General features: G+C 46.7%; 1 protein-coding gene across 2 annotated transcripts in view; it reads left to right on the plus strand.

The window, feature by feature from the left end:
- Nucleotides 1-72: 72 nt before the first annotated feature.
- LOC143281142 (uncharacterized) overlaps nucleotides 73-27409 on the plus strand; it is a 55446-nt gene continuing 28109 nt past the window's right edge. The window contains exons 1-9 of one of the 2 annotated variants that reach the window (XM_076586143.1): nucleotides 73-362; nucleotides 2805-2887; nucleotides 8188-8339; nucleotides 8571-8701; nucleotides 10818-10953; nucleotides 12602-12732; nucleotides 14035-14150; nucleotides 22747-22873; nucleotides 24290-24477. In XM_076586143.1, coding sequence (XP_076442258.1) covers nucleotides 266-362; nucleotides 2805-2887; nucleotides 8188-8339; nucleotides 8571-8701; nucleotides 10818-10953; nucleotides 12602-12732; nucleotides 14035-14150; nucleotides 22747-22873; nucleotides 24290-24477 — 1161 coding nt within the window. In that variant the 5' untranslated portion in view covers nucleotides 73-265. Of the gene's footprint in view, nucleotides 363-2804; nucleotides 2888-8187; nucleotides 8340-8570; nucleotides 8702-10817; nucleotides 10954-12601; nucleotides 12733-14034; nucleotides 14151-22701; nucleotides 22874-24289; nucleotides 24478-27409 lie in introns of both variants that reach the window. The other variant, XM_076586142.1, reaches the window with a different exon arrangement.

Raw genomic sequence — 27409 nt, forward strand, 5'->3', positions numbered from 1 at the left:
AAACAAACGAGAACAAAACGATAGAAAGACTATGTTTTATCGCTAAAAAAAAACTGCCACTCTCTTATATTAATGTTGATAAACCATACGCTGGAAAAGAAACTTGTTTTGTTTCGAAGGAGCGTAAGAATTGTGTTTGTACTTTGTCTTTCGTTTTATCGTTCATTGCTGCACATGAGCAAAACCGGAGAAGGAAACACTTCCGGTGGATCCTGTTGACGTGTGTTTGGAAAACTGGTTGTGAACCCATCCTACAATCCATAACATGTCAGCCACGAGTGATATTATTTTTAAACTGAAAACGGCGATTGATTCTGATAGAACAGATGTAGTTTGTGCAGTGATATCGGAGCTCCAGAAAAGTAAGTGCGCACAATAACGTTCGGCAAGGCGGATAGATAGATATATATATCGGGTTGTTTCCAAAACTGACTTTTCATTTTTCATTTTCAACTGCTAATTCAAAGAGGTGTCAGTTTCAAAGAGGCGCCCGGACTGATCTTTTTCGCTACACGTCATCTGCTGTTCATCTCCGCAGAAACCCATCGTTTTGATAAGGCCTTGAGAACTTCTTTCCCTTGACTACCGCCTTCATCATTGTGAAGATTCTGTAGACTGCTAGGTTTGCGCAAAACAACTGGGGGGAAAAGAAAGTCAATAAAGTGAAAGATACGAAGAGAGCAGATGACACAAATAAAACAAGAATAAAATAGGCCACGCTTAGAGAACCCGCACGCCCCCACATGCGTCCACACGATGACGTTAGCTTGCAAATGCACACACAAACATGCGCACAAACACATACCCACGCGCTCGCGCGCGCGCACACACACACACACACACACGCACATGATGTACATACAACAATTTATAGCCTCACAGACACCAAGACCCAACCCTCAACTGACAATTTTTCAAATCCTAGCCCCATTCCAAACACCACACACACACACATGCACGTGTGCACACACACACACACACACACCTACCTACCTTACGTGTGGTCAACAAGGTGTCACTGTGTGTTTACCTAGATACATATATATGTTCATACACACACATATGTACAGATTGATCCTACAAAGAGAGCACATGCATTGTACAGCTACAATTGCACAAAGCTCCCAGAACACTGACACACACACACTCAATTCCCCCACCCCACTCACACACACACACACACACACACACAATATATATATATATATGTATGTATGTACAAGAAGTTCACACTCTCCAGGTCAGTAGGTGCCTTGGGCTCCGTTCCTTGTAGAAAGAACTGAGGTAAATACCAAAACCAGCAAAAACAAACAAACAAAAAAAAGAACAACAGTAGTTTTGGCATGTCTTTAAAACTTGTAATTAAAATTAAGCAAATTTTCACAGAAAACAGCTTCTTCAGGCAAGGGCACAGAAATAATAGCTTCACAGGCTGGTTAAATAGCAACCAGTGAATAAAATTCAGGTAAAATCATTTAAAACTGGGCAGGTAAGAACATGCTGCAAGCAAAACAATTTTAGAAACTCACACTTCACACACAGCCACCACCTGCATGCACAATATCATCATTTAAATTACCTTCAAGGGGCGTTGGGGTGGCTGGAGTGCAGGGGTGGTGTGTGGTGGGCAGCGGGGATGTGGGCCCAGGCTTGGAGAGAACAGGACAACATAGGCCAAGACAACACTCAGTCCCCACACGCACAAGTGTACCACCATCACTCTCTGGGAGAAAAATGACCCAGAACAAAACCAACATATCAATATAGTATTAAGTGTGTGTACACGCGCACACATACACACACACATGCATGTATATAATAATAATAATAATATATATATATATATATACATACACACACACACACACATGATTATATGTGCATCAACACACACTGGCTCACGTACACATATATACGCATACCCATTATATATACAAACATACGCATATTATATATACATACATATAATATTGTACCTTTTTAAGTGTTTGATATTATAACTATGTTGTGTGTATGGATATGTAGGTATTATGTATGCATATGTGTGTGTGGGTATGTCTGCGTGTAAATGTGGTGTATGCATGTGTATGTGTATATATGTGTATGTAATTGTGTGTGTGTATGTCAGAATTGATGCCATGTTCAATGTTGATTTGGAGACACAGGTATGGATGCCAGCTACTGGACACAATGTTTTCCTACAACTTTATCAGTTTATGATTCTGGTTTGTACAGGTGGGAACCGAGTCAAGTGGACATGATTTAGGAAATAATGCATTTTTGGTGATGTCATGAACAAAATATTTGGAGATGGGTGTGAATGTTTTCTGAAGATAACCAGACTGAAAATAGATTGTGACACTGACAGTTTGAAGAGTAAGATCAGGAAGAGAAAGATATGTTTGATTGTGGAGATCTTGTCTGTTAAACATTAATTTAAACCAAGTGGGTAAAGTCGTCTCCTTCTTCTTCTTCGTTCGTGGGCTGCAACTCCCACATTCACTCATATGTACATGAGTGGGCTTTTACGTGTATGACTGTTTTTACCCAGCAATGTTGGCAGCCATACTCCTTTTTCGGGGATGGGTAAAGTCTAAAGGATTAGCACTGTTGGATAGAAGTGGTAAAGTGTTGATTTCTTTACATGAAATCAAAATTATTTTACAGTTAGTGAATTACATGGTCATTGATATGCATAATACTGTTATAAACATGATTCTTAAAATTGACAATTTTAATATTATATTTGTATGAATACTAATTATTGATTGCATATATTGACAATAATACTGTTATTGTTGCAGATACTAGTGATCCGGATCTGTTAAAGAAAGTGTTGGGCGAAACAAAATTAGAGGGAGGAACTTTACTTCATTATGCAACTAAGGTAATACTTGATTGAATGCCATTATTGCTTTCTGTTTATGCTTTGTTTTGTGTTTTATACCATACTGACAGTGTGTGAAGACAGACTGTAAAGTTAGGCAGTCCTATCTTACTGTCAGTGTGTAGAGACAGACTGTAAAGTCAAGCAGTCCCATCTTACTGTCAGTGTGTAAAGATAGACTGTAAAGTCAGGCAGTCCAATGTGTCAGTGTGTAAAGACAGACTGTAAAGTCAGGCAGTCCTATCTGACTGTCAGTGTGTAAAAACAGACTGTAAAGTCAGGCAGTCCTATCTGTCAGTGTGTAAAGACAGACTGTAAAGTCCGGCAGTCCGACCTGTCAGTGTGTAAAGACAGACTAATTGTAAAGTCAAGCAGTCCTACCTGTCAGTATGTAAAGATAGACTATAAAGTCAGGCAGTCCTGTCTGACTGTCAGTGTGTAAAGACCGACTGTAAAGTCAGGCAGTCCAATCTCACTGTCAATGTGTAAAGAAAGACCGTAAAGTCAGGCAGTCCTATGCCATCAGGCATGAAGGAAGAAAGGTTCAGAGGCAAACCAGGAGTGTGTGTGTGTTTGTGTGTGCTAAGTTGTCAACAGGACACTAAAAGGGTACTGGTAAAGATGTCAACAGGATAGTACACTGGATACTGTAGAGCTGTGAACAGGATAGTAAATGGGGTACTGTAGAGCTACAGGACAATACACTGGATACCCAGTGTACTGGTAGAGCTGTTTCACAGGATAGTACACTGGGTACTGGTAGAACTGTCAACAGGATAGTACACTGGGTACTGGTAGAGCTGTCAACAGGATAGTACACTGGATACTGGTAGAGCCGTCAACAGGATAGTACACCGGATACTGGTAGAGCTGTCAACAGGATAGTACACCGGATACTGGTAGAGTTGTCAACAGGATAGTACACTGGGTACTATAATTAGTATAAAGCTACAGGATTATACACTGGGTACTGGTAGAGCTGTCAACAGAATAGTACACTGGGTACTGTGGAGCTGTCAGCAGGATAGTACACTCAGGTACTGTAGAGCTGTCAACAGGATAGTAAACTGAGTACGGTAGGGCTACAGGATTGTACACTGGGTACTGGTATAAATCAACAGAATAGTACACTGGGTAATGGTAGAGCTGTCAGCAGGATAGTACACTGGGTACTGGCAGAGGTCTAGTAACAACTTGTGGCTTGTACACAGTGTACTGGAAGAGTTGTGACAGACATCAACAGCATAGATCTTTATTTCATGTTGACATTGCTTGGCTGACAAGGCTGTGGGTGTGTTTGCATTTGAAACATGCATAGCATGATACAAACTGTATTATGTTTAACATGATATATTATGCTTTATTATTTTTTAATCTTGTTCTTGATCTCTCTTTTTTGCTTCATGGATATGGATCCATCATTAGCATGAGGTATGTACTGTCACTGCCTTAATTTTGTGCCTTTTCTGTGTTCTGATGACGATCAGGTAATGTTGTGAGTACCATTGTGCTTGTGGTAGTTCTGGATGTTTTTATTATCCAATGATTGCAGTATGTCCCACTGACTGGGTTCTCTGTTCTCTGTTCTTCTCATGCTGTCCTTTGTCAAAATGGAGATATGTACAGACTGCAGTAAAGTGGTGAGGGTTTCCCTGTTCTTCTTATGCTGTCCTGTCTCAGAATGGAAATATATCTATACAGACTGCAGTAAAGAGGTGAGGCTTTCCCTGTTCTCATGCTGTCCTGTCTCAGAATGGAAATATATCTATACAGACTGCAGTAAAGAGGTGAGGCTTTCCCTGTTCTTCTCGTGCTGTCCTGTCTCAGAATGGAAATATATCTATACAGACTGCAGTAAAGAGGTGAGGCTTTCCCTGTTCTCATGCTGTCCTGTCTCAGAATGGAAATATATCTATACAGACTGCAGTAAAGAGGTGAGGCTTTCCCTGTTCTTCTCATGCTGTCCTGTCTCAGAATGGAAATATATCTATACAGACTGCAGTAAAGAGGTGAGGCTTTCCCTGTTCTCATGCTGTCCTGTCTCAGAATGGAAATATATCTATACAGACTGCAGTAAAGAGGTGAGGCTTTCCCTGTTCTTCTCATGCTGTCCTGTCTCAGAATGGAGATCTATACACTAATACAGACTGCACTAAAGAGGTGAGGGTTTCTCTGTTCTTCTCATGCTGTCCTCTCAGATAAGGACTGAGATAAACTCATAAAGACTGAAGTAAACAGGTGAGGGTCAAACCAATCAGGAACCAAGAGTTCTGAGCCTTCTGCAGACAAAAGTCAGTCAATTCAAAGCTGGCTATAAGTGGTCAGTTGCTTTATCACAAAGTTCTACAATATTGATTCTGTAATGCTGTAAGTAGAGTGGTTTATTCTGTTGTGGGTTTATCCTTGCTCTTGTTGCTACAAAAGAAACATAAGACAGAGAGCCATCTGGATGTAGATAGAATACAGAATGTATGGAATCAGGACTGCATGATATTCATTTAATATACAATATAGATGTAACACATATTTTAAGGATTCATGACTCTGTGATTTTTATAATATATATATATGTAACACATATTTTAAGGATTCATGACTGCATGATTTTCATTTAATGTGATTGTACTACAGATTAAAAGATTTACAACTGCACAGTTTTGATACAATGTATTATAAATTGTAAGGATTTAGAACTGTATGATTTGATGTAGATGAAATACAGATTATAAGAAATCAGGACTGCACTACTTTGACATAAGATCAAAGATGTAATAGTCTAATAGTGATACAGAATGTAAGGATTTAGGACTGCATGATTTTATATAATGTAGATGTAATACAGGATTTAAGGATTTAGGACTGCATGATTTTATACTATGTAGATGTAATACAGACTGTCAGGATTTAGGACTGCATGATTTTGATTTAATGTAGATTATACAGATTGTGAGGGTTCAGAACCATACAGTTTGGTATTGTAGATCTCTCTGTGTGTTGATAACACTTGGGAAAAGACTGAGAAATTTGAGTGAGATAAGAAAAAAAACCAACAATAAAAAAGCAAAGAAAAGAAAAGAAGGAATTACACAGACGGAGAGATGCTTTTTAGAAATTAAAGAGATCTTGAGTATTATGTTTTAACTCATTCTACCTCACAGCTGCATGACTGTTACAACACCCTGGACCACTACAGGAGACCACTGCAGAAAAAAACAGGGTGGTTCACTGAAACAGCGAAAATTGATGGAAAATTGTTGTTTTAACTGGTCAAACAAAGCTTCGTTTCCATACTTCTGGAATCAGTAAACGGTTTGGTTTAGAATGACAGATGTACCAAGCAAGAATGAACGAAATTAGAATAGTGTGTTGGTACGAGAATACTCATACCTGGTCCACAGAGGAAGTAATCATGGTACGAGTTATCTCGTACCTGGAGTAAAATGAGTTAAGCATGTTGTGTGTGTGTGTGTGTGTGTGTGTGTGTGTGTGTGTGTGTGTAATATTATATATATATATATATATATATATATATATATATGTGTGTGTGTGTGTGTGTGTGAGAGAGAGAGAGAGAGAGAGAGAGAGAGCATGTTGCATGTGAAATGCTTATATAGTAATAAACTGTAAACTACCCTGTCAGCACCCATCCTCTCTTTGCATAAATTCTATGCTTAAGTCAGGGATGGGCATTTACATGGTGCATGACCCTTGGTGGGAGCCCAGTGCCTTATTTATTTAGTTTCACTATAAAGTGCTGAATAATGTGTGAGATTTGCAGAGAGAGAATGAATGAACAAACATTTTTATTCAATAAAGTCTGTGGCCCCTCATGAAGGGGATGCAGTGAACACCCATTACAATACAATGTTGTCACATTTTTTAGGACAATATGGAACAGAAAACGTTTAACTATTACATATATATTGCAATGCATACACAAAAAGCACAGTTAACAACACACCTCACTGCGGATTTTGAATGCCATATACAGACATATAGGGAACTGTTTTACAATGGATTCCTTTGTTGATGACATAAGCAAGGAAAGCAGAAACAAAGATGGATGACTAAAATATTTTTGTGGAATTAACTGATGCCTAGGATCATTCAAGGCAGGGCAACATAATACAAAATGAAGTTCATTTCCTTTCCTACAGCACATCTGCACTAGGGACAAATATTGTTATGATCATTACATTTACAATAACTATGATGATGAAGATATAGATCAGATAACCCAGATCTAAACATTGTCAGTACATTTTAAATGCCTGTCTTTCTTCATTGATATGTAAATCGGAACTGAATGGATAGAAATGAATTGCCTTTAAAACATGAATCAGTCACTGTCTTGAAGGTAGCATGACCATACTTGCCATCTACAATCAATTGATCTAGTTTGAAATGTTTGAATAAATCCGTTTATATTTCCCACTCTCTGCTGTTTGGGAAAGAGTGTAAAGTGTGTGCAGCTATACAATAAGGGACACAGCAATGTACCAGTGGCAAATCAAATTATCATGATGTTAATAAGACAAGGTGATGTATTGTGTGATGTATGTTGACAGCTGGGCAGAGGACAAGGCGATGTATGATGTATTGTGTGATGCATGTTGACAGCTGGGCAAACAGGACAGAGTGATGTATGATGTATTTTGACAGCTGGACAAAGAAGACAAGGTGATGTATGATGTATTGATGGTGTATGTTGACAGCAGGGCAGACAAAGACAAGGTGATATATGATGTATTGATGATGTATGTTGACAGCTGGGCAGAGGACAAGGTGATGTGTGATGTATTGATGTATGTTGACTGCTGGGCAGACAAGACAAGGTGGTGTATGATGTATTGTTTGATGTATGTTGACAGCTGGGCAAGCAGGACATGGTGATGTATGATGTATGGATGATGTATGTTGACAGCTGGGCAGTCAAGACAAGGTGATGTATGATGTACTGTTTGATGTGTGTTGACAGCTGAGCAAGCAGGACAAGGTGATGTGTGATGTATTGTGTGATGTGTATTGACAGCTGGGTAGAGGACGAGGTGATGTATGATGTATTGTGTGATGTATGATGTATTGATGATGTATGTTGACAGCTGGGCAAGCAGGACAAGGTGATGTATGATGTATTGTGTGATGTATGTTGACAGCAGGGCAAGCAGGACAAGGTGATATATGATGCAATGTGTGATGTATGATGTATTGATGATGTATGATGACAGCTGGGCAAGCAGGACAAGGTGATATATGATGCAATGTGTGATGTATGATGTATTGATGATGTATGATGACAGCTGGGCAAGCAGGACAAGGTGCGGGCCTTGCTGTCGGCCGGAGCAGACCCCTGTGTGCCCAGTGCTGACGGCAAGCTGCCCCTGGATGGTGCCCCGCCCACCATGCGCTCTGTGTTCAACCAGGAACTGCTGCAGGCCACAGCCCAGTCCAAGTCAGTGCTTCACACTGCCCTCTGCTTACAACACTGTCGTGTGTTATATGCTGTTACAGCCAGTCTTGCTATGTTACAGTGTGTGTTGTGATGTTACAGTGATGATGTTGTGACGATGTGTGATGTGTTACAGTGATGGTTGACTTGATGTGGTGTTACTGTGATGGTTGATGTGGTGTGTGATGTGTTACACTTACAGTGATGACTGATGTGGTGTGTGGTGTGTTACAGCCTGGGTCGGGTGTGTCAGTTACTGGCAGCGGGGGTGGAGGTGAACATGGTGGACAGTGAGGACACACACAGCACCCCCCTGCACTGGGCCGCCAGCTATGGAAACAGAGACATGGTGCAGTGTCTGTGCTGTGAGTACCTCTTTGTCTGTCCCTCTGTTTGTGCTGTGAGTTCCTCTTTGACTGTCAGTCTGTGCTGTGAGTACCTCTTTGTCTGTCCCTCTGTCTGTCTGTCTGTGCTGTGAGTACCTCTTTGTCTGTGCTGTGACTACCTCTTTCTCTGTCAGTCTGTGCTGTGACTACCTCTTTGTCTGTCTGTCTTTACTGTGACTACCTTTCTCTGTCAGTCTGTCTGTCTTTACTGTGACTACCTCTTTCTCTGTCAGTCTGTCTGTCTGCGCTGTGACTACCTCTTTCTCTGTCAGTCTGTCTGCACTGTGACTACCTCTTTCTCGTTCAGTCTGTCTGTCTGCACTGTGACTACCTCTTTCTCTGTCAGTCTGTCTGTCTGCGCTGTGACTACCTCTTTCTCTGTCAGTCTGTCTGTCTGCGCTGTGACTACCTCTTTCTCTGTCAGTCTGTCTGCACTGTGACTACCTCTTTCTCTGTCTGTCTGTCTGTGTTGTGACTACTACTCTTTCTCTGTCTGTCTGTCTCTTTGTGCTGTGACTAACTCTTTCCCTGTCACTGTGTCAGTCCGTGCAGTGACTACATCTTTCTCTATCTGTCAGTCTGTGTTGTGACTATCTCTTTCTCTGTCTGTCTGTCTGTGTTGTGACTGCCACTCTTTCTCTGTCTGTCTGTCTCTCTATGCTGTGACTCCCTCTTTCTCTTTCAGTCTGTGCTGTGACTACCTCTTTCTCTGTCTGTCTGTGTTGTGACTACCATTCTTTATCTGTGTGTCTGTGTTGTGACTACCATTCTTTCTCTGTCTCTCTGTCTGTCAGTGTTGTGACTACCATTCTTTCTCTGTCTCTCTGTCTGTCAGTGTTGTGACTACCATTCTTTCTCTGTCTCTCTGTCTGTCTGTGCTGTGACTGCCTCTTTGTCTGTCTGTGTTGACTACCTCTCTTTCTCTGTCTGTGTTGTGACTACCTTTTTCTCAGCCAGTCTGTCTGTCTGTGCTGTGACTACCTCTCTTTCTCTGTCTGTCTGTGCTGTGACTACCTCTTTTTCTGTCTGTCTGTGTTGTGACTTCCTCTTTCTCTCTCTGTCTCTCTGTTCTGTGACTACCTCTCTTTTTCTGTCTGTGCTGTGAAAACCTCTTTGTCAGTCTGTGTTGTGACTACCTCTCTTTGTCTGTCTATCTGTCTGTGCAGTGACTAACTCTCTTTCTCTGTCTGTCTCTCTGTCTGTCTGTGCTGTGACTGCATCTCTGTGTCTGTCTCTGTCTGTCTGTGCTGTGAGTATCTGCTTGTCTGTCTGTCTGTGTCTACACTGTCTGTGATATATGTAAAAGAGCAGTCTGGTTCACCCAGCAGTGTCTACACTGTCTGTGGTATGTAACACAAAGCTGTTTGCTTCACCCAGCAGTGTCTACACTGTCTGTGGTATGTAACATATAGCCGTTTGCTTCACCCAGCAGTGTCTACACTGTGGTATGTAACACACAGCTGTTTGCTTCACCCAGCAGTATCTACACCTACATTGCCTGTCATCCCTGGCAGGTTGGTGAAGTCATGGGAAGGTCATTTCTGGCAGATGTGTGTGAAGAATGGATGTTCACTGACACTACTTTCTCCACGGCTGGAGACCCACACCCAGGGCTGACCTAACTATATGACCCATACCCATGGCTGACCTGACTGTACATGACCCACACCCAGGGCTGACCTGACTGTAGATGACCCACATCCAGGCCTGACCTGACTGTACATGACCCACACCCAGGGCTGACCTGACTGGACATGACCCACATCCAGGGTTGGCCTGACTGTACATGACCCACACCCAGGGCTGACCTGACTGTACATGACCCACACCCAGGGCTGACCTGACTGTACATGACCCACACCCAGGGCTGACCTGACTGTACATGACCCACATCCAGGGCTGACCTGACTGTACATGACCCACACCCAGGGCTGACCTGACTATATGACCCACACCCACACCCAGGGCTGACCTGACTGCACATGATCCACACCTACACCCAGGGCTGACCTGACTGTACATGACCCACACCCAGGGCTGACCTGACTATATGACCCACACCCGGGGCTGACCTATGCTGCACATGGTGTTGCAGCCCGGGGTGCCCATGTCAACCAGTACAATAATGCCGGCCTGACCCCCCTGCAGGAGGCTGTACGCAGGGGAGATCGCTCTGTGGTGGAGGAACTGCTGGCCTTTGGAGCCGACCCTGAACTGACGGTGTCCAGTGGGTAAGTGATGAGATCTGAGCCCTATGTTCAGTGATGGGATACACAGACCAGGGTCAGTGACGGGATATACAGACCAGGGTAAGTGACAGGACACAGACCAGGGTAAGTGATGGGAATCACAGACCAGGATAAGTGATGGGATACACAGAGGTCTGAACTGAGACCAGGGTAAGTGATGAGATACACAGACCAGGGTAAGTGATGAGATACACTGACTAGGGTAAGTGATGACATACACAGACCAGGGTAAGTGATGACATACACAGACCAGGGTAAGTGATGAGATACACTGACTAGGGTAAGTGATGACATACACAGAGGTCTGAACTGAGACCAGGGTAAGTGATGAGATACACAGAGGTCTGAACTGAGACCAGAATAAGTGATGGGATGCACAAACCAGGGTAAGTGATTGGATACACGTAGGTCTGAACTGAGACCAGGGTAAGTAATGCGATTCACAGACAATGGTAAATGATGGGATACAGAGGTCTGAACTGAGACCAGGGTAAGTGATGAGATACACAGACCAGGGTAAGTGATGGGATACACAGACCAGAGTAAGTGACGGGATACACAGACCAAGGTAAGTGATGGGATACACATACCAGGGTTAGTGATGGGATACACAGACCAGGGTAAGTGACGAGTCACACAGACCAGGGTTAATGACGGAATGCACAGACCAGGGTAAGTGATGGGATGCACATAAGTCTGATCAGCGCCCAGGGTAATGTGTGTTGGGTATCATTTAAAGTATTCACTTCCTCCAAGTATGGTGAATGGAGCAGAAAAGTATAGAGGCCATGACAAAAAAGGCAAAATATATTGTGTGTTGTGTGTGTTTGAGGTCACGACAACTGTCCTGTAACTATATGTTTGTGTGTGTGTGTGTTTGTCTGTGTGTGATGCGTGTGTTTATGTGTGATGTGATGTGATTTGTGATTTGATGCAGTGTGTGATGTGGTGTGCTGTGATTTGATGTGGTGTGTGATGTGATGTGATGTGTGTTTTGATATGATGTGTGGTTTGGTGTGGTGTGGTGTGATGTGATGCAGGGAACAGGTGGGTCAGACCAGACATGACTTGGCAGGGGACAGAGATGTGATGTGGTGTGGTGTGGTGTGATGTGATGTGATGTGGTGCAGGGAACAGGTGGGTCAAACCAGCCATGACTTGGCAGGGGACAGAGATGTGATGTGGTGTGGTGTGATGTGGTGTGGTGTGATGTAATGTAATGTGATGTGATGTGGTGCAGGGAACAGGTGGGTCAGACCAGCCATGACCTGGCAGGGGACAGAGATGTGATGAGATGTGATGTGGTGTGGTGTGATGTAATGTGATGTGATGTGGTGCAGGGAACAGGTGGGTCAGACCAGCCATGACCTGGCAGGGGACAGAGATGTGATGAGATGTGATGTGGTGTGATGTAATGTGATGTGATGTGATGTGGTGCAGGGAACAGGTGGGTCAGACCAGCCATGACCTGGCAGGGGACAGAGATGTGATGTGGTGTGGTGTGATGTAATGTGATGTGATGTGGTGCAGGGAACAGGTGGGTCAGACCAGCCATGACCTGGCAGGGGACAGAGATGTGATGAGATATGATGTGGTGTGGTGTGATGTAATGTGATGTGATGTGGTGCAGGGAACAGGTGGGTCAAACCAGCCATGACCTGGCAGGGGACAGAGAGGACCTGGTGCAGGCCCTGAAGGCTCCGCGTCACCACACCACAGACCTGGCTGCTGGGGGGGACCTGGCTAATGGACTGCACCCCAGTCAGTATTCCTCACTACACACACACTCTCTCTCTCTCTTTCTTATGTGTCATGGTGTGGTGTGTTGTATGGTGTGGTGTGTGTGTTGATACAGTGTGGTTTGACAGGATCTGGTATGTCATGGTGTGGTGCGTCAGTGTGTGGTGTTTCATGGTGTGTATGTCATCATGTGACATGGTGTGGTGTGGTATGTCTTTGTGTGACATGGTGTGTCATGGTGTGGTGTGGTGAGGTGTGACAGGGTGTTGTGTGTCATGGTGTGGTATGTCATTGTGTGACATGGTGTGGTGTGGTATGGTATGGTGTGGTATGTCTTTGTGTGACATGGTGTATCATGGTGTGGTATCTTGATGTGGTGTGGTGAGGTGTGACAGGGTGTTGTGTGTCATGGCGTGGTATGTCATTGTGTGACATGGTATGGTGTGGTATGTCTTTGTGTGACATGGTGTGGTGTCTTGGTGTGGTGTGGTGAGGTGTGACAGGATGTGGTGTGTCATGGTGTGGTGTGTCTTGGTGTGGTGAGGTGTGACATGGTTTGATGTGACAGGATGTGCTGCGACAATGTGTGGTGTGGTGTGTCATGGTGTGACAGTGGGTGGTCTGACATGGTGTGGTGTCTTGTGGTGTGACATAGTGTGGTGTTTCATGAGTGTGTGACATGGTGTAGTGTGTCATGAAGTAACATGGTGTGGTGTGTCTTGGTTTGTGTCATGGTGTGGTGTGTGTCATGGTGTGTTGTGTCCTGAAGTGACATGGTGTAGTGTGTCTTGGTGTGTGACATGGTGTGGTGTGTCTTGGTGTGGTGTATGGTGTGATGTGGGTCACGGTGTGTTGTGTCACGAAGTGACATGGTATGGTGTGTCTTGGTGTTTGACATGGTGTGGTGTGTCATGAAGTGACATGGTATGGTGTGTTTTGATGTGTGACATGGTGTGGTGTAACATGGTGTGGTGTGTGTCATGGTGTGTTTTGTCATGAAGTGACATGGTGTGCTGTGTCTTGGTGTTTGTCATGGTGTGGTGTGTGACATGGTGTAGCATGTCATGAAGTTACATCACGTGGTATGACATGGTGTGGTGTGACATGTCGTGGTGTGGTACATTATGGTGTGGTTTGACATGTAGTGTTGTTGAGTTTCATGGTGTGGTGTGTAGTGGTGTGACGGTGTGGTGTCTTGGTGTGGTGTGACGTGGTGTGGTGTGATGTGGTGTGGTGTGACATGACATGGTGCAGTGCGGTGTGGTGTGACATGGTGTGGTGTGATGTGACATAGTGTGATGTGTGTGATGTTTGTGATGACAGTTCCTGGCAGCAAGGCCAACCTGGTGCGCTTTGACAGCTGTCCGTCTGGCAGCGCCATGCTGAATGGAGCTTCTGATGGAACTGCCTCCCCTTCCCTCCCCTCCCCCAGTTTTAAGGTCAGTCCCTCCCTCCCCCAGTTTTAAGGTCAGTCCCTCACTCCCTTCTTCCCCATTTTAAGGTCAGTCCATCCATCCTTTCCTCCCCTAGTTTTAAGGTCAGTCCCTCTTGCTCTCCCCAAGTTTTAACTTACTCCGGACAATGGAATGCTATAGCGTTCCTGATATAAGGTAGCGTTCTGGACGACGGAACACTATAGCAGTTTCGACAATTAAAATTTTTTCCACATTTTCGTCATGGGGTAGCATAAAAATCATAGCTACACTGGGCATTCCGACTATGTCAAGGGTCGAATGGAAAGTTTCTTCATGAGATTCTGTAACAACACAAACATACTCCACAACAAGCCAGTGAGTTCAGGACCCCACACGACAAGCTAATCTGCATACTTAACGAAAAGGCGTTGCAGGTGATGCAAGTGGAAATTTTTGGAGCAAACTAGATCAAGACAGTGGCTTTTACCACTGCTGAAGTGATTGAAATGCTTCGAACTCAAGGTTTCGACATCGACGAGGATGATGAAGACGAATAAAGTATTTGTAGTGAAGAAAGCTACCAGCAAGTAGGTACTGATAGTGATTCAGCTTCTGAGAGCAGTGAAGAGGGAGGGGGGTGGGCGTTCACATAACGTGAGGAGAGGGGTCAGTGGGTCAAGTACAGTGAGTTTCATTCAGTTACTTTATGTTTTGTATTTTTTCTGATTTTTTCCTAACCCTAACAAATAGGTCGTCTAGGGAAAAGCAAGGGAGAGAACTAGTCATCCAGAGTGAGTTAAGGTCAGTCCCTCCCTCCCCTCATCATTTTTAAGGTCAGTCCCTCCCTCCCTCACCCAAGTTTTAAAGTCAGTCCCTCCCTCCTTCCCTCCCCCAGTTTTAAGGTCAGTCCCTTCCTCCCTCCCCCTTCCTCCCTCCCCCAGTTTTGAGGTCAGCCCTTCTCCTCCCTCCCCCAGTTTTGAGGTCAGTCCCTTCCTGCCTCCCCCAGTTTTGAGGTCAGTCCCTTCCTCCCTCTCTCCCCCAGTTTTAAGGTCAGTCCCTCCCTCTCTCTCTCTCCCCCAGTTTTAAGGTCAGTCCCTACCTCCCTCCCACAGTTTTGAGGTCAGTCCCTCCCTTCCTCTCCCACCCAGTTATAAGGTCAATCCCTCCTTCTCTACCCCAGTTTTAAGGTCAGTCCCTCCCTCCCCCATTTTTGAGGTCAGTCCCTCCATTCTTCCCCTACCCAGTTTCAAGGTCAGTTCCTCCCATCCCCAGTTTTGAGGTCAGTCCGTCCCTCCCTCCCTCTCCCAGTTATAAGGTCAGTCCCTCCCTCCCATCACCAGTTTTGAGGTCAGTCCCTCCCTCCCTCCCCCAGTTTTGACCTCCCGAAACCTGGAGGGGGTCAGGCTGGTGTTCTCCTGACCCACTCCCGGGAGGGTCACTACCTTGTCGTGGTCGGGAGGCTTAGTGGCCAGTGATCGAGCGAGCTATGTCGGCAGGGGCATCAGTGCTTCTTGGGGTTTGGTGCTCTGGTCCCAGGTCTTAATTGACAGCCTACATAGCCATCGTAGCTGTTAGGGCTGAATAAGTGGTGGTTTTGTACTGATGCCCCTGATAGGGCTTCCCATGCCGAACAGGTCGTGAGTGAGGCCCAAACTAAACGTGACCCACTATCCCTTTCGCTATTCTTTGTTCTTCTTTTTACCGCCTCTTTTCTGTCCTCAGCTCCCCATCAAGCCTTCTTTTCCACATTCTCTTTTTCTCTGCGGCCTTCTTTAGGCCCGCCGTGTTTGCCGTGCGGCGCGACCTGTGATGGAGGGGAATGAGATCCTGGGGATTGAGAGAGCACGCTGCTCTCAACACATCCCTTTGGCTCGGACCTCTCCTAAGACAGGCGGCACACATTGGCCCGTGTGTGTCAATCGGCTACCCCTTCGTGGGGCTGGGTCAAGACTGGCAGTTTAGTGGCTGACGAAGGTAACCCCCGTAGTGCTCGGCTCTCTGTCCCCGGGAGCTGGGCATGATCGGGGGGGAGCACGTTGGAGCTGGGCTGCTGGTTGTATATCCCTCCCGAAACCTGGAAGGGGTCAAGCTGGTGTTCCCTTGACCCTGGCCCCTAAGTTGGACCCCATGGTGGGTGGGTAAGGGAGGGATGAATTCACATTTTTCTTTCAACATGAATCCTAAACAAATACACCCCCCCAAACTCGGAAAAAGACGACGACAGGGAACGGACGACTCAGACTCTGAGTCGGAGGTCGTCGAGACCTCTGGTTTTTGGCCATCATGGCTAGTGATGGAGGGCGCTGATGATGACAAGCCCTTGTCGGCTCTCAGCCCCTTCGCTGTCCAGAAGGGCTTTCAGTGTCTGGCAGGATCGCTCAGATCCATCAAGAGGCTGAGGAGCGGAGCGTTTTTAGTACAGACAGAATCCAAAAAGACAGACACAGCTCCTTCTCAAGGCGACCACTTTCGTGGATAGGGCAGTGAAGATTTCCCCTCACAAAGGTCTCAACTGCTCAAAGGGAGTCATCAGATGCCCGGAGTTGAAAGGTGTGTCTGAGGCCGAGATCAAGAGCGAACTGTCCTCTCAGGGAGTGACCGATGTGTACAGGGTGACGGTGAGGAAGGGGTCGGACAGAGTCCCGACCAACACTTTCTTCCTCACCTTCTGCTGCCCGGATGTCCCCAAGGACATTCGGGTCGGATACCTGCTAGTTGATGTCAGCCTGTACGTACCGTCCCCTCTGAGATGCTTTAAGTGTCAGAAATTCGGACACGTGAGAGACAGATGTAAGGAGGAAGAGGCGTGTGGCACCTGTTCGAAGGCGGCGCACCAGGGCGATTGCGTCAGTGCAGCCCTGTGTGCGAACTGCGGAGGTGGCCACCCGTCCTCATCGAAGGACTGCCCCGCCTGGAAGAAAGAAAAACAAATTCAGAAAGTCAAGACAGAACAGAAAATTTCCTTCTTTGAGGCAAGGAAACAGGTGGAGGCCGCGTCGCCTAGGACGTCGTATGCCTCTGTCGTCAGATCCGGACGGTGGACGTCGCAGTCCAGACGACGTCCACAGGAACGCAGACGGACGACTTAACCGCCTCGTCGGAAACCGTTGGCCTTGGGTGGAGGCGCTGTGTCCACCCCCTTCCCATCCTGCGCGGCAGTCCTCAGGGGCTGCTGGGCGGGAGAGAAAAGCCTCGGGCGGAGGCACGTTGTCCGCCTCCCACCCCACCCCACCCCCCCGGCCCCCCTCGCCCCGCCTCTCGTCTGCCTGGCCCTCGGGCTGGCGGAAGTGGCCGGAAGCCCCCCGCACCTCCAAAACTCAAGGAGGGGAGGGCTGCGGCCACGGCGGGATCGGGAGGGGCCGAGGTGGTGGATATTCCGACCCGGTCGGAACCCGAAAAATTTATGTCAAAGAACAAATATTCCATCCTGGCGGACCTTGAGCCACCGCAAGTGGAGGAGCAGGGCGGGGGGTAGCGATGGAATAGGCTGCTGCTTTAATTTTTTTTTTTTTAAAAACCTTTTTAATGGCAGTGATCCACTGGAATATCCGGGGATTCCATGCCAACTTCCAGGAACTCCAGCTGCTTTGTCGTGCTTTGAAACCTTCAGTGCTGGCACTGCAGGAGACTCTGCAAAGAGATGGCAAGGTTTTATCTCTCTCTGGTTTTAACTCCGTTTTTAAACCCGCTCAACCGAAGCAAGAGGGGTTGACGGGAGGTGTTGCTCTTTTTATTCGAAAGTCCCTTTTATACAGTACAGTTCTTTTAAGCACCCCTTTACAGGCGGTGGCAGTCAGAGTCACGCTCGAGAAAACCATCACTGTCTGCTCTCTCTACCTTCCCCCTTCCGTCCGTGTTCTGAGGCAGGACCTCATGAACCTGGTCGACAGCTCCCACGTCCGTTTTTACTGTTGGGCGACTTCAACGGACACCTCCCCGCTCTGGGGAAGTGAGATGACATCAGCCCGAGGTCTTCTCTTAGAAAACCTTCTCTCTGACATGGACTTGTGCTGTCTTAACGACAAGTCTCCCACTTACCTGCATCTGTCCTCTGGAAAGCTCTCGTGTTTAGATCTGTCGGTCTGCGATCCATCGTTGGTCCTGGACTACGAGTGGAAAGTGCACGACGATCTGCACGGGAGTGACCACTTTCCTGTCGTCCTCCGCCCCACAGATGGAGAAGGTGACTCTCTGCCTGACCGCCTGTACTACGACAAAGCAGACTGGAGTTTTTTTACCACCAAGATAAGAGCTGAGCTGCAGGAAGAAACAGTATTGAAAAGCAAGGACCCCTGCTGACGCTCTGACTCGGATCGTTTTAGATTGCGCCAAAGCAGCAGTCCCATCGTCTACCTCCAAGCCTCAGGTCCCTAGAACGCCCTGGTTCAACGCGGAATGTCGGGAGGCCCGCAAGTCTCGGAAGAGAGCGCAGCGACGCGTCTTTCGGAGACCGGAGTCCGATAAGCGTTCGAACCCATCAACAGCTGAGGGCGAAAGCCAGGTATGTTTTTAAAAGAGCCAGAGAAGTCTTGGAGAGATTTCTGCTCTTCTTAACCTCCAACACACCCAAGAAGAAAGTGTGGAGGGTTTTAAAAGAATTAAGGGCAAAAAACGCATGCCCCGACCTTCCACCATCTTAACTTTCAGACGCTCTGGTCACAGAGAAGAAAGCAGTTGCCAATTTGCTTGCCTCCACAATAGAACAGAATCGAGATCTGCTAACAACTCTGCTCGCTTTCTTAAAACCAAAAACCTGTCAGAAAAAACACCATGTACCTCTTTTCCGACAACACAGAGAATACAACCTTCCTTTCACAATGAACGAACTTAAATCTGCCTCAGACCTGTACGGATTCCTGTCCAGGAATGGACGAAGTCCATTATAAACTCCTAAAGCACTTCCCCCAAACCTGTCTGGACACCCTGCTTAAAGTTAATAACCACATCTGGGTCACAGGCTTCTTTCCACCCTCCTGGCGGAAAGCCCTCATAATCCCGCTGCCGAAACCGGGAAAGACCCCTCGAACCCCTCCAACTACCGCCCAATTGCACTGACCAGCTGCGTCTGCAAACTGATGGAGAAGATGGTCAAACGGTAGATGATGTGGAAACTAGAGACCGACGGCCTTCTGGCGAAGGAACAGTGCGGTTTCCGCAAGCATCGCTCTACCGTTGACCATCTGGTTCGTCTGGAAACCACGATAAGAAATGCTTTCGTCAACAAACAACATGTGGTGGCCATATTTTTTGACCTGGAGAAAGCTTACGATACCACGTGGAAATTTGGTATTCTTTCGACTTGCACAAGCTCGGCTTCCGAGGACACCTGCCTCAGTTTATCCACAATTTATTTACAAGACAGACAATTCCAGGTGGAGAGTCGGCACCACCCTGTCCGACATTCACGAGCAGGAGCTGGGTGTCCGCAGGGGAGCATCCTGTCGCCTGCTCTGTTCAGCATCAAAATTAATGACATCGTTCAATCCGTTCAGAAAGGATCGGACAGCTCGCTGTTCGTGGATGATTTTGCTTTATATGCAACCGGCAGCACGTACGCCAGCATCCAGCGACGGCTTCAGCTCTGCGTCAACAAAATCCAGTGTTGGGCAGAGGAGAATGGCTTCACATTTTCGTCCTCCAAAACTGAATGCATCCACTTTCATAATTTTCGCCAATTCTATCAGGACCCTGAAATCCGTCTGGAACATCCACCCATCCCGGCGGTCAAGGAAGCCAGATTTCTAGGGGTCGTCTTCGATCAGAAGCTGAATTTTCTCAGCCACATTAACAGCTGAAAATATCTTGCCTAAAAGCCCCTGAACATCATCCGAGTTGTGGCACACACGAACTGGGGTGCTGATAAGAGGACTCTCTTGCACCTCTACAGAGCCCTGGTCCGGTCCAAACTGGATTATGGAAGTGTTGTATACGGCTCGGCCAGACCGTCCTACTGAAACTGTTGGACCCTGTACACCACCAAGGGCTCCGTCTCAGCTTGGGTGCTTTCCGCACCACCCCTGTGCACAGCCTGTATGCAGAGGCGGGGAACCGCCTCTTTCCAACCGCAGACTGAAGCTGACCCTGAACTATTATTTGAAATAGTTTTCGGAACCTACAAACCCCTGCTTACGATGCTGTATTCAACAACCCTTTCGATAAGAAATTTACAGACAACCCAAACTGCATACCTCCTCTCGGACTCCGCATTCAGCCGCACTTGGAAAATGCCGATCTGGATGTCGGTGGCATCTCAGATTTCTCTAAGTTCCCTGACAGCCCCCGTGGACCTTTACAACACCTGAGGTCCGTTTTGATCTGGCCTCGTACCGTAAGGACACCACCAGTTCTCTGGCCTACAGAACCTACTTTTCGGAACTGTGCCACAAATTCCCCACCTTTCAAGGCATCTTCACTGACGGTTCCAAGTCAGAGGACGGAGTCGCCGCATCTGCGTTCTGTCCCGCCTTTCCTGACCGGCCCTCAACAGAACACATCCTGTCTGAAAGCTCGGTATACACCGCGGAACTGACTGCACTGGTCCTGGGGTTAAAAATGGTTCTCTCTTCCAAACAGAAGAGATTCATGATCTTTTCCGACTCCTTATCAGCCCTGGAGGCGATCGCCTGCAGGAATATCACTCATCCCAACTGCTGGAATTTTATGAAACTTTTACTCTCGCAACGAAGAAAGGATACGAGGTTGTGTTGGCCTGGGTTCCCGGACATGTTGGCATTCGTGGTAACGAAAGGGCGGACTGCCTGCTGGCCAGGAACGCTGTTAAAGAAAGAATTGTCCAGATCCTTGGTACCCTATACAGACATGAAGCGGAAGGTCAATTCTTACGTTAAAGATCTTTGGCAAGAGAAATGGAACACCCAGATAGACAACAAGCTCTTCCAGATCCGTCCGGACCTGGGGGAGACCCTCCCTTCGGGGGTGAAGAACAGAAAGGAGGAATCTGTGCTGTGCAGACTGCGTACGGGGCACACTTTTTTTACTCATTCTTACTTGTTGAAGGGGGAGGAGGCCCCTCGATGCATTCCTGTGACGAGCCTCTCACCGTGAAACACGTGCTCCTTGACTGTTGGGATCTGCATGACGTTAGACGCAGACATTACACGGCGGTTTCTTTGAAGACTTTGTTTCGTGATGTCCCTCCGTGGGCGCTGATGGACTTCTTAAAAGAAGTGAACCTTTTTAACCAGATTTGAAGGTTTTAAAACTATGGAAGTTTTTTTTTAAACTTTGGAGTGGAAAGTTTGAAGTGGTGACTCGTTTTAATTGGTTGTTTTTTTTTAGCCTTGTAGTAGTAATTGACGCGGCGATAGCCTTGAGATGGCCTTAGTGGTCGGCGAGGCTCTAAGCACCATAATTTCATTTCATTTCCCAGTTTTGAGGTCAGTCCCTCCCTCCCTCCCCGAGTTTTGAGGTCAGTCCCTCCCTTCCTCCCCGAGTTTTGAGGTCAGTCCCTCCCTCCCTCCCGCTCTCCCCCAGTTTTAAGGTCAGTCCTTCCCTCCCTCCCCAGTTATGAGGTCAATCCGTCCCTCCCCTCCCCCAGTTTTAAGGTCAGTCCTTCACTCTCTCCTCCAGTTATGAGGTCAATCTGTCCCTCCCCTCCCCCAATTTTAAGGTCAGTCCTTCACTCTCTCCTCCAGTTATGAGGTCAATCCGTCCCTCCCCTCCCCCAATTTTAAGGTCAGTTCTTCACTCTCTCTCCTCCAGTTATGAGGTCAATCCGTCCCTCCCCTCCCCCAATTTTAAGGTCAGTCCCTCCCTCTCTCCCCCAGTTTTGAGGGACTGACCTCCCTCCCTCCCCCAGTTTTGAGGTCAGTCCCTCCCTCTCTCTCCCAGTTTTGAGGTCAGTCCCTCCCTCCCTCCTGCTCTCCCCCAGTTTTAAGGTCAGTCCTTCCCTCCCTCCCCAGTTATGAGGTCAATCTGTCCCTCCCCTCCCCCAATTTTAAGGTCAGTCCCTCCCTCCCTCCCCCAGTTTTGAGGTCAATCCGTCCCTCCCCTCCCCCAATTTTAAGGTCAGTCCTTCACTCTCTCCTCCAGTTATGAGGTCAATCCGTCCCTCCCCTCCCCCAATTTTAAGGTCAGTTCTTCACTCTTTCCTCCAGTTGAGGTCAGTCCGTCCCTCCCCTCCCCCAATTTTAAGGTCATTCCTTCACTCTCTCCTCCAGTTATGAGGTCAGTCCATCCCTCCCCTCCCCCAATTTTAAGGTCAGTCCTTCACTCTCTCCTCCGGTTATGAGGTCAGTCCGTCCCTCACCTCCCCCAATTTTAAGGTCAGTTCTTCACTCCCTCCCTTATCCATTTTTAAGGTCGGTCCCACCCTCCCCCAGTTTTTAGATGATGATGATGTTGACGATGGTGATGATGATGATTTTTAAGGTCAGTCCCTCCCCTCTCCTCCCCCTGTTTTCAGATAGATGATGATGGTGGTAGTGATGATGATGATAGTGATGATGATCATGGTGATGATGTTGATGATAGTGATGATGGTGAAGATAATAATGATGATGACAGAAGATGTTGATGATAGTGATAATGGTGAAGATGATAATGATGATGACAGAAGCTGAATACAGAAGGAGTGGACGTGAACTGTTCCCCCCTGCAGGGTGTGTTGAGGGAGGAGAAACTGAACCTGTTGTGGCCCCAGCCCCAGAGCATGGTGCAGGGAGGGGGCAAACCCTTCCTCATCAATCACGTCCTCACCGTCCTCATCTTGCCCTCACCTGGCCAACGTACGTCCTCTGTCTGTCTGTCTGTTTTCTGTCATCACCCAGCCACCATAAGTCCTCTGTGTGAGGGGTGTGACAGTGTGTCATCATACTGACAGTGTGATGTGTGTGACACAGCATCTCGTCATACTGACAGTGTGAGCTGTGTGACACAGCCTGTCATCTTACTGATAGTGTGAGCTGTGTGACACAGCGTGTCATTATACTGACAGTGTGAGCTGTGTGACACTGTGTGTCGTCATACTGACAGTGTGATGTGTGTGACACAGTGTGTCGTCATACTGACAGTGTGATGTGTGTAACACAGCGTGTTGTCATCCTGACAGTGTGATGTGTGTGACATAGCGTGTGGTCATACTGACAGTGTGATGTGTGTGGTGCAGCATGTGGTCATACTGACAGTGTGAGGTGTGTGACACAGCATGTTGTTTGGCTGACAGTGTGAGGTATGTGATGAAATGTCATTCTGACAGTATGTGTTGTGTAATGAAGTGTCATCATACTGACAGTGTGATGTGTGATGCAGTTTCGACATACTGACAGTGTCATGTGTACGATCAGCATGTCATTATACTGATCATGTGATGCATGAAACAGCATGTTGTCATACTAATAGTGTGGTGTATGATGCAGCGTGTCATACTGACATTGTGATGTGTGACGCAGCATGTCGTCATACTGACAGTGTGATGCGTGACACAGTGTGTCATCATACTGACAGTGTGATGTGTGACACAGTGTGTCATCATACTGACAGTGTGATGCATGACACAGCATGTTGTCGTACTGACAGTGTAATATGTGACGCAGCATGTTGTCATACTGACAGTGTGATGTGTGATGCAGCATGTCGTCATACTGACAGTGTGATGTGTGATGCAGTGTGTTGTCATACTGACCGTGTGATGTGTGATGCAGCATGTCTTCATACTGACAGTGTGATCCGTGACACAGCATGTTGTTATACTGACATTGTGATGTGTGACACAGTGTGTCATCATACTGACAGTGTGATGTGTGACACAGTGTGTCATCATACTGACAGTGTGATGCATGACACAGCATGTTGTCGTACTGACAGTGTAATATGTGACGCAGCATGTTGTCATACTGACAGTGTGATGTGTGATGCAGCATGTCGTCATACTGACAGTGTGATGTGTGATGCAGTGTGTTGTCATACTGACCGTGTGATGTGTGATGCAGCATGTCTTCATACTGACAGTGTGATCCGTGACACAGCATGTTGTTATACTGACATTGTGATGTGTGACACAGCGTGTCATCATAATGACAGTGTGATGTGTGATGCAGCGTGTCTTCATTCTGACAGTGTGATGTGTGACACAGCATGTTGTTATACTGACATTGTGACGTGTGACGCAGTGTGTCATACTGACAGTGTGATGTGTGACACAGCGTGTCCCAGTCAGGTGGCAGAGCTTTGGAACGTGCGGAGGTCCAGGTTTGAGGCCCTAGGCGTCACTCTGTCCCTGGACCTGCTGACGTCACTGTCAGATCGCGACGTTCCCCACATCATCTGTCACGTCTCCTCCCGCCTCTGTCCTGGCTACGGCACCTATAAACTGACCATCACCCCAAAACAGGTGACTACAAACTGACTATTACCCCAAATCAGGTGACCACAAACTGACTGTCACCCCAGAACAGGTGGCTATAAACTGACCATCACCCCAAAACAGGTAACTAAAAACTGACTGTCACCCCAAAACAGGTGACTAAAAACTGACTGTCACCCCAAAACAGGTGACTATAAACTGACTATCACCCCAAAACAGATGACTTTCAACTGACCATCATCCCAAAACAGGTGACTATAAACTGCCCATCACCCCAACATAGGAGACTATATACTGAACATATCCTAAAATAGGAGACTAAAGACTGACCGTCACCCCAAAACAGGAGACTAAAGACTGACCATCACCCCAAAACAGGTGACTAAAGACTGACCATCACCCCAAAACAGGTGACTAAAGACTGATCATCACCCCAAAACATGTGACTATCACCCCAAAACAGGTGACTGACCATCACCCCAAAACAGGTGACTAAAGACTGACCATCACCTCAAAACAGGAGACTATATACTAAACATCACCCCAAAACAATGACTAAAGACTGACCATCACCCCAAAACAGGCGACATGCTTAATCTGGGGATTAATTGGTATCCAGATCTCTGGATGTCTGCTTTTAAGAGTGTTAGTGTTACTTTTTCTTGGTGATTGTTGACATGGTGTTGCTATAGGGTGGTGAGTGTAACAGTGTGGTGAGTGTAACAATGTGTTGCTATAGGGTGGTGAGTGTAAGAATGTGTTGTTATAGGGTGGTGAGTGTAACAGTATGGTGTTGCTATAGGGTGGTGAGTGTAACAATGTGTTGCTGTAGGGTGGTGAGTGTAACAATGTGTTGTTATAGGGTTGTGAGTGTAACAGTATGGTGTTGCTATAGGGTGGTGAGTGTAACAGTGTGTTGTTATAGGGTGGTGAGTGTAACAGTGTGTTGTTATAGGATGGTGAGTGTAACAGTATGGTGTTGCTATAGGGTGGTGAGTGTAACAGTATGGTGTTGCTATAGGGTGGTGAGTGTAACAGTATGGTGTTGCTATAGGGTGGTGAGTATAACAGTATGGTGTTGCTACACTAGCAGTAGCAATTGACCTTGAAGATGCCTACAATAAAGTCCAGTTTGCGCACCTCATGGAGCTGCTACTAAGGTATGGAGTAAGCTTGACACTGACAAGATGGATAGCAGCAGCGCTTCAGGAAAGAACCGTCGTCCTACGCCTCGGAGATTGGATGTCTGCACCTTCTAAACTATCCATGGGACTGCCACAAGGGTCTCCACTCTCTCCTGTCCTCTACAATGTCTACACGAAGGGCCTTGCAGACTTAAACAACAATGGAATTGCTCGGGTGCTTACCCTTGCGGATGACGGCCTGGTCTTCAAAACTTCAAAAAATGCTCAGGAAAGAACTGAAGCCGTCCAGAAACAACTAAACAATATTGCTCAATGGTGCAAAGACACAGGATCTTCCATCAATCCAGCGAAAGCCCAAACGTTGCTGTGCACCCTCAACAACAAAACCGCGAGCAAATCACCACCTTCTGTGTCATTCGATGGGATTCAAATTGAGAAAACTGAATGCCTACGCTACCTAGGAATACACTTCGACAGGATGCTGACCTTCAGAAAACATACGGAAAACACTGTTCTCAAAAGCAAAAAGGGCCTTTCAGTCTTAAAAGCAATGGCAACCAAAGGAATTGAACAACGCCACCTCTTCCTGCTATACCAATCACTCGTCCTCAGCGTGATCGACTACGGACTTGGGCTTACAACACCGTCTCAAAGCAACCTCCTAAAATTAGAAAGAGTACAAAATGAAGCTATGAGGCTGATCCTTGGAACAACAAAAGACACGCCCACAGAAACCATGCGATACCTGCTTGACCTTCCTTCAGTGCAGGCCAGAAACAAGTTAGAACAGGTCAAGACCTACTTCAAAGCATTAGAAAACCCTCAAAACCCACTGCATGACGCAGTCAAAGAACAAAAAGGCAGCCGTCTAGGACGAGGAAGATCATGGATGGGGCAAGCAGAAGACACAATCCAGCTAGTATGCCGACTTCAAGACCTGAAAGAAACAAAAGAATGGGAGAAAAACCCCGAAAACCTCAACCATCTATTCAACACAGTCATTTCACCCACTCTAGGAAGACATTGTCGGGAATGGCCAGAGGGCAAAACTGATGCGGAAGTGAAGCTGCTTATAGAAGAAAACAGTAAAGAAGAGGACATCATCATATACACAGATGGCTCAGTCACCAAAGACCAGTCTGGCTGGGGATTCACTGCGAAACAAAATGGAAAAACAATTTGGGAAGAAAATGCTGCCTACAAAGTCACAACCTCCAGCCTAACGATGGAAGTTGAAGCCGTGACACATGCCCTCCAGTGGCTATCGTCCTTCCATACGCCCGGAAACCAACATGCCATGATTCTAACCGACTCAATGAACCTCATACAGAAAATTGAAAACGGAATGGGAAGCCCAGAGTGGCATAACGCAATGCGCAACTTTCAGATTAAAAAACTCACATGGTCATACTGCCCGGGACATGCAGGTGTTAAGGGAAATGAGCGAGCTGACAGACTTGCTGGTAACGCAACACCAACGAGCAGCCTACATCTAGGAAAATCGGAAATCCTCAGAAAAGTCAAAGAATACCAAAAAGAACAGGTACAAGGCCATCACACCATTGATCGCCTCAAAGAAATAAAAGCAGAGAGAGGGAGCGGCCGCAAATCTAACATGAAAGGTAGAGCACGATGCTTTGCAAATCAAACAAATATCGGCATCATTTCCAAACCAACATTGCGCAAATTTCTTCAAAACGGAACAGAGTCTCTGTGGGCCTTTCCAAATACAATAGACCGAGCAACACACTAGATGCCACGTTCTTGGCATCAGAGATCTTTTCCCATCCCTCTTGCGGCCAGTCAGTGGCGGC

This window comes from Babylonia areolata, chromosome 4 (genome assembly GCF_041734735.1).
Source record: "Babylonia areolata isolate BAREFJ2019XMU chromosome 4, ASM4173473v1, whole genome shotgun sequence".
Taxonomy (NCBI): Eukaryota; Metazoa; Mollusca; class Gastropoda; order Neogastropoda; family Buccinidae; genus Babylonia; species Babylonia areolata.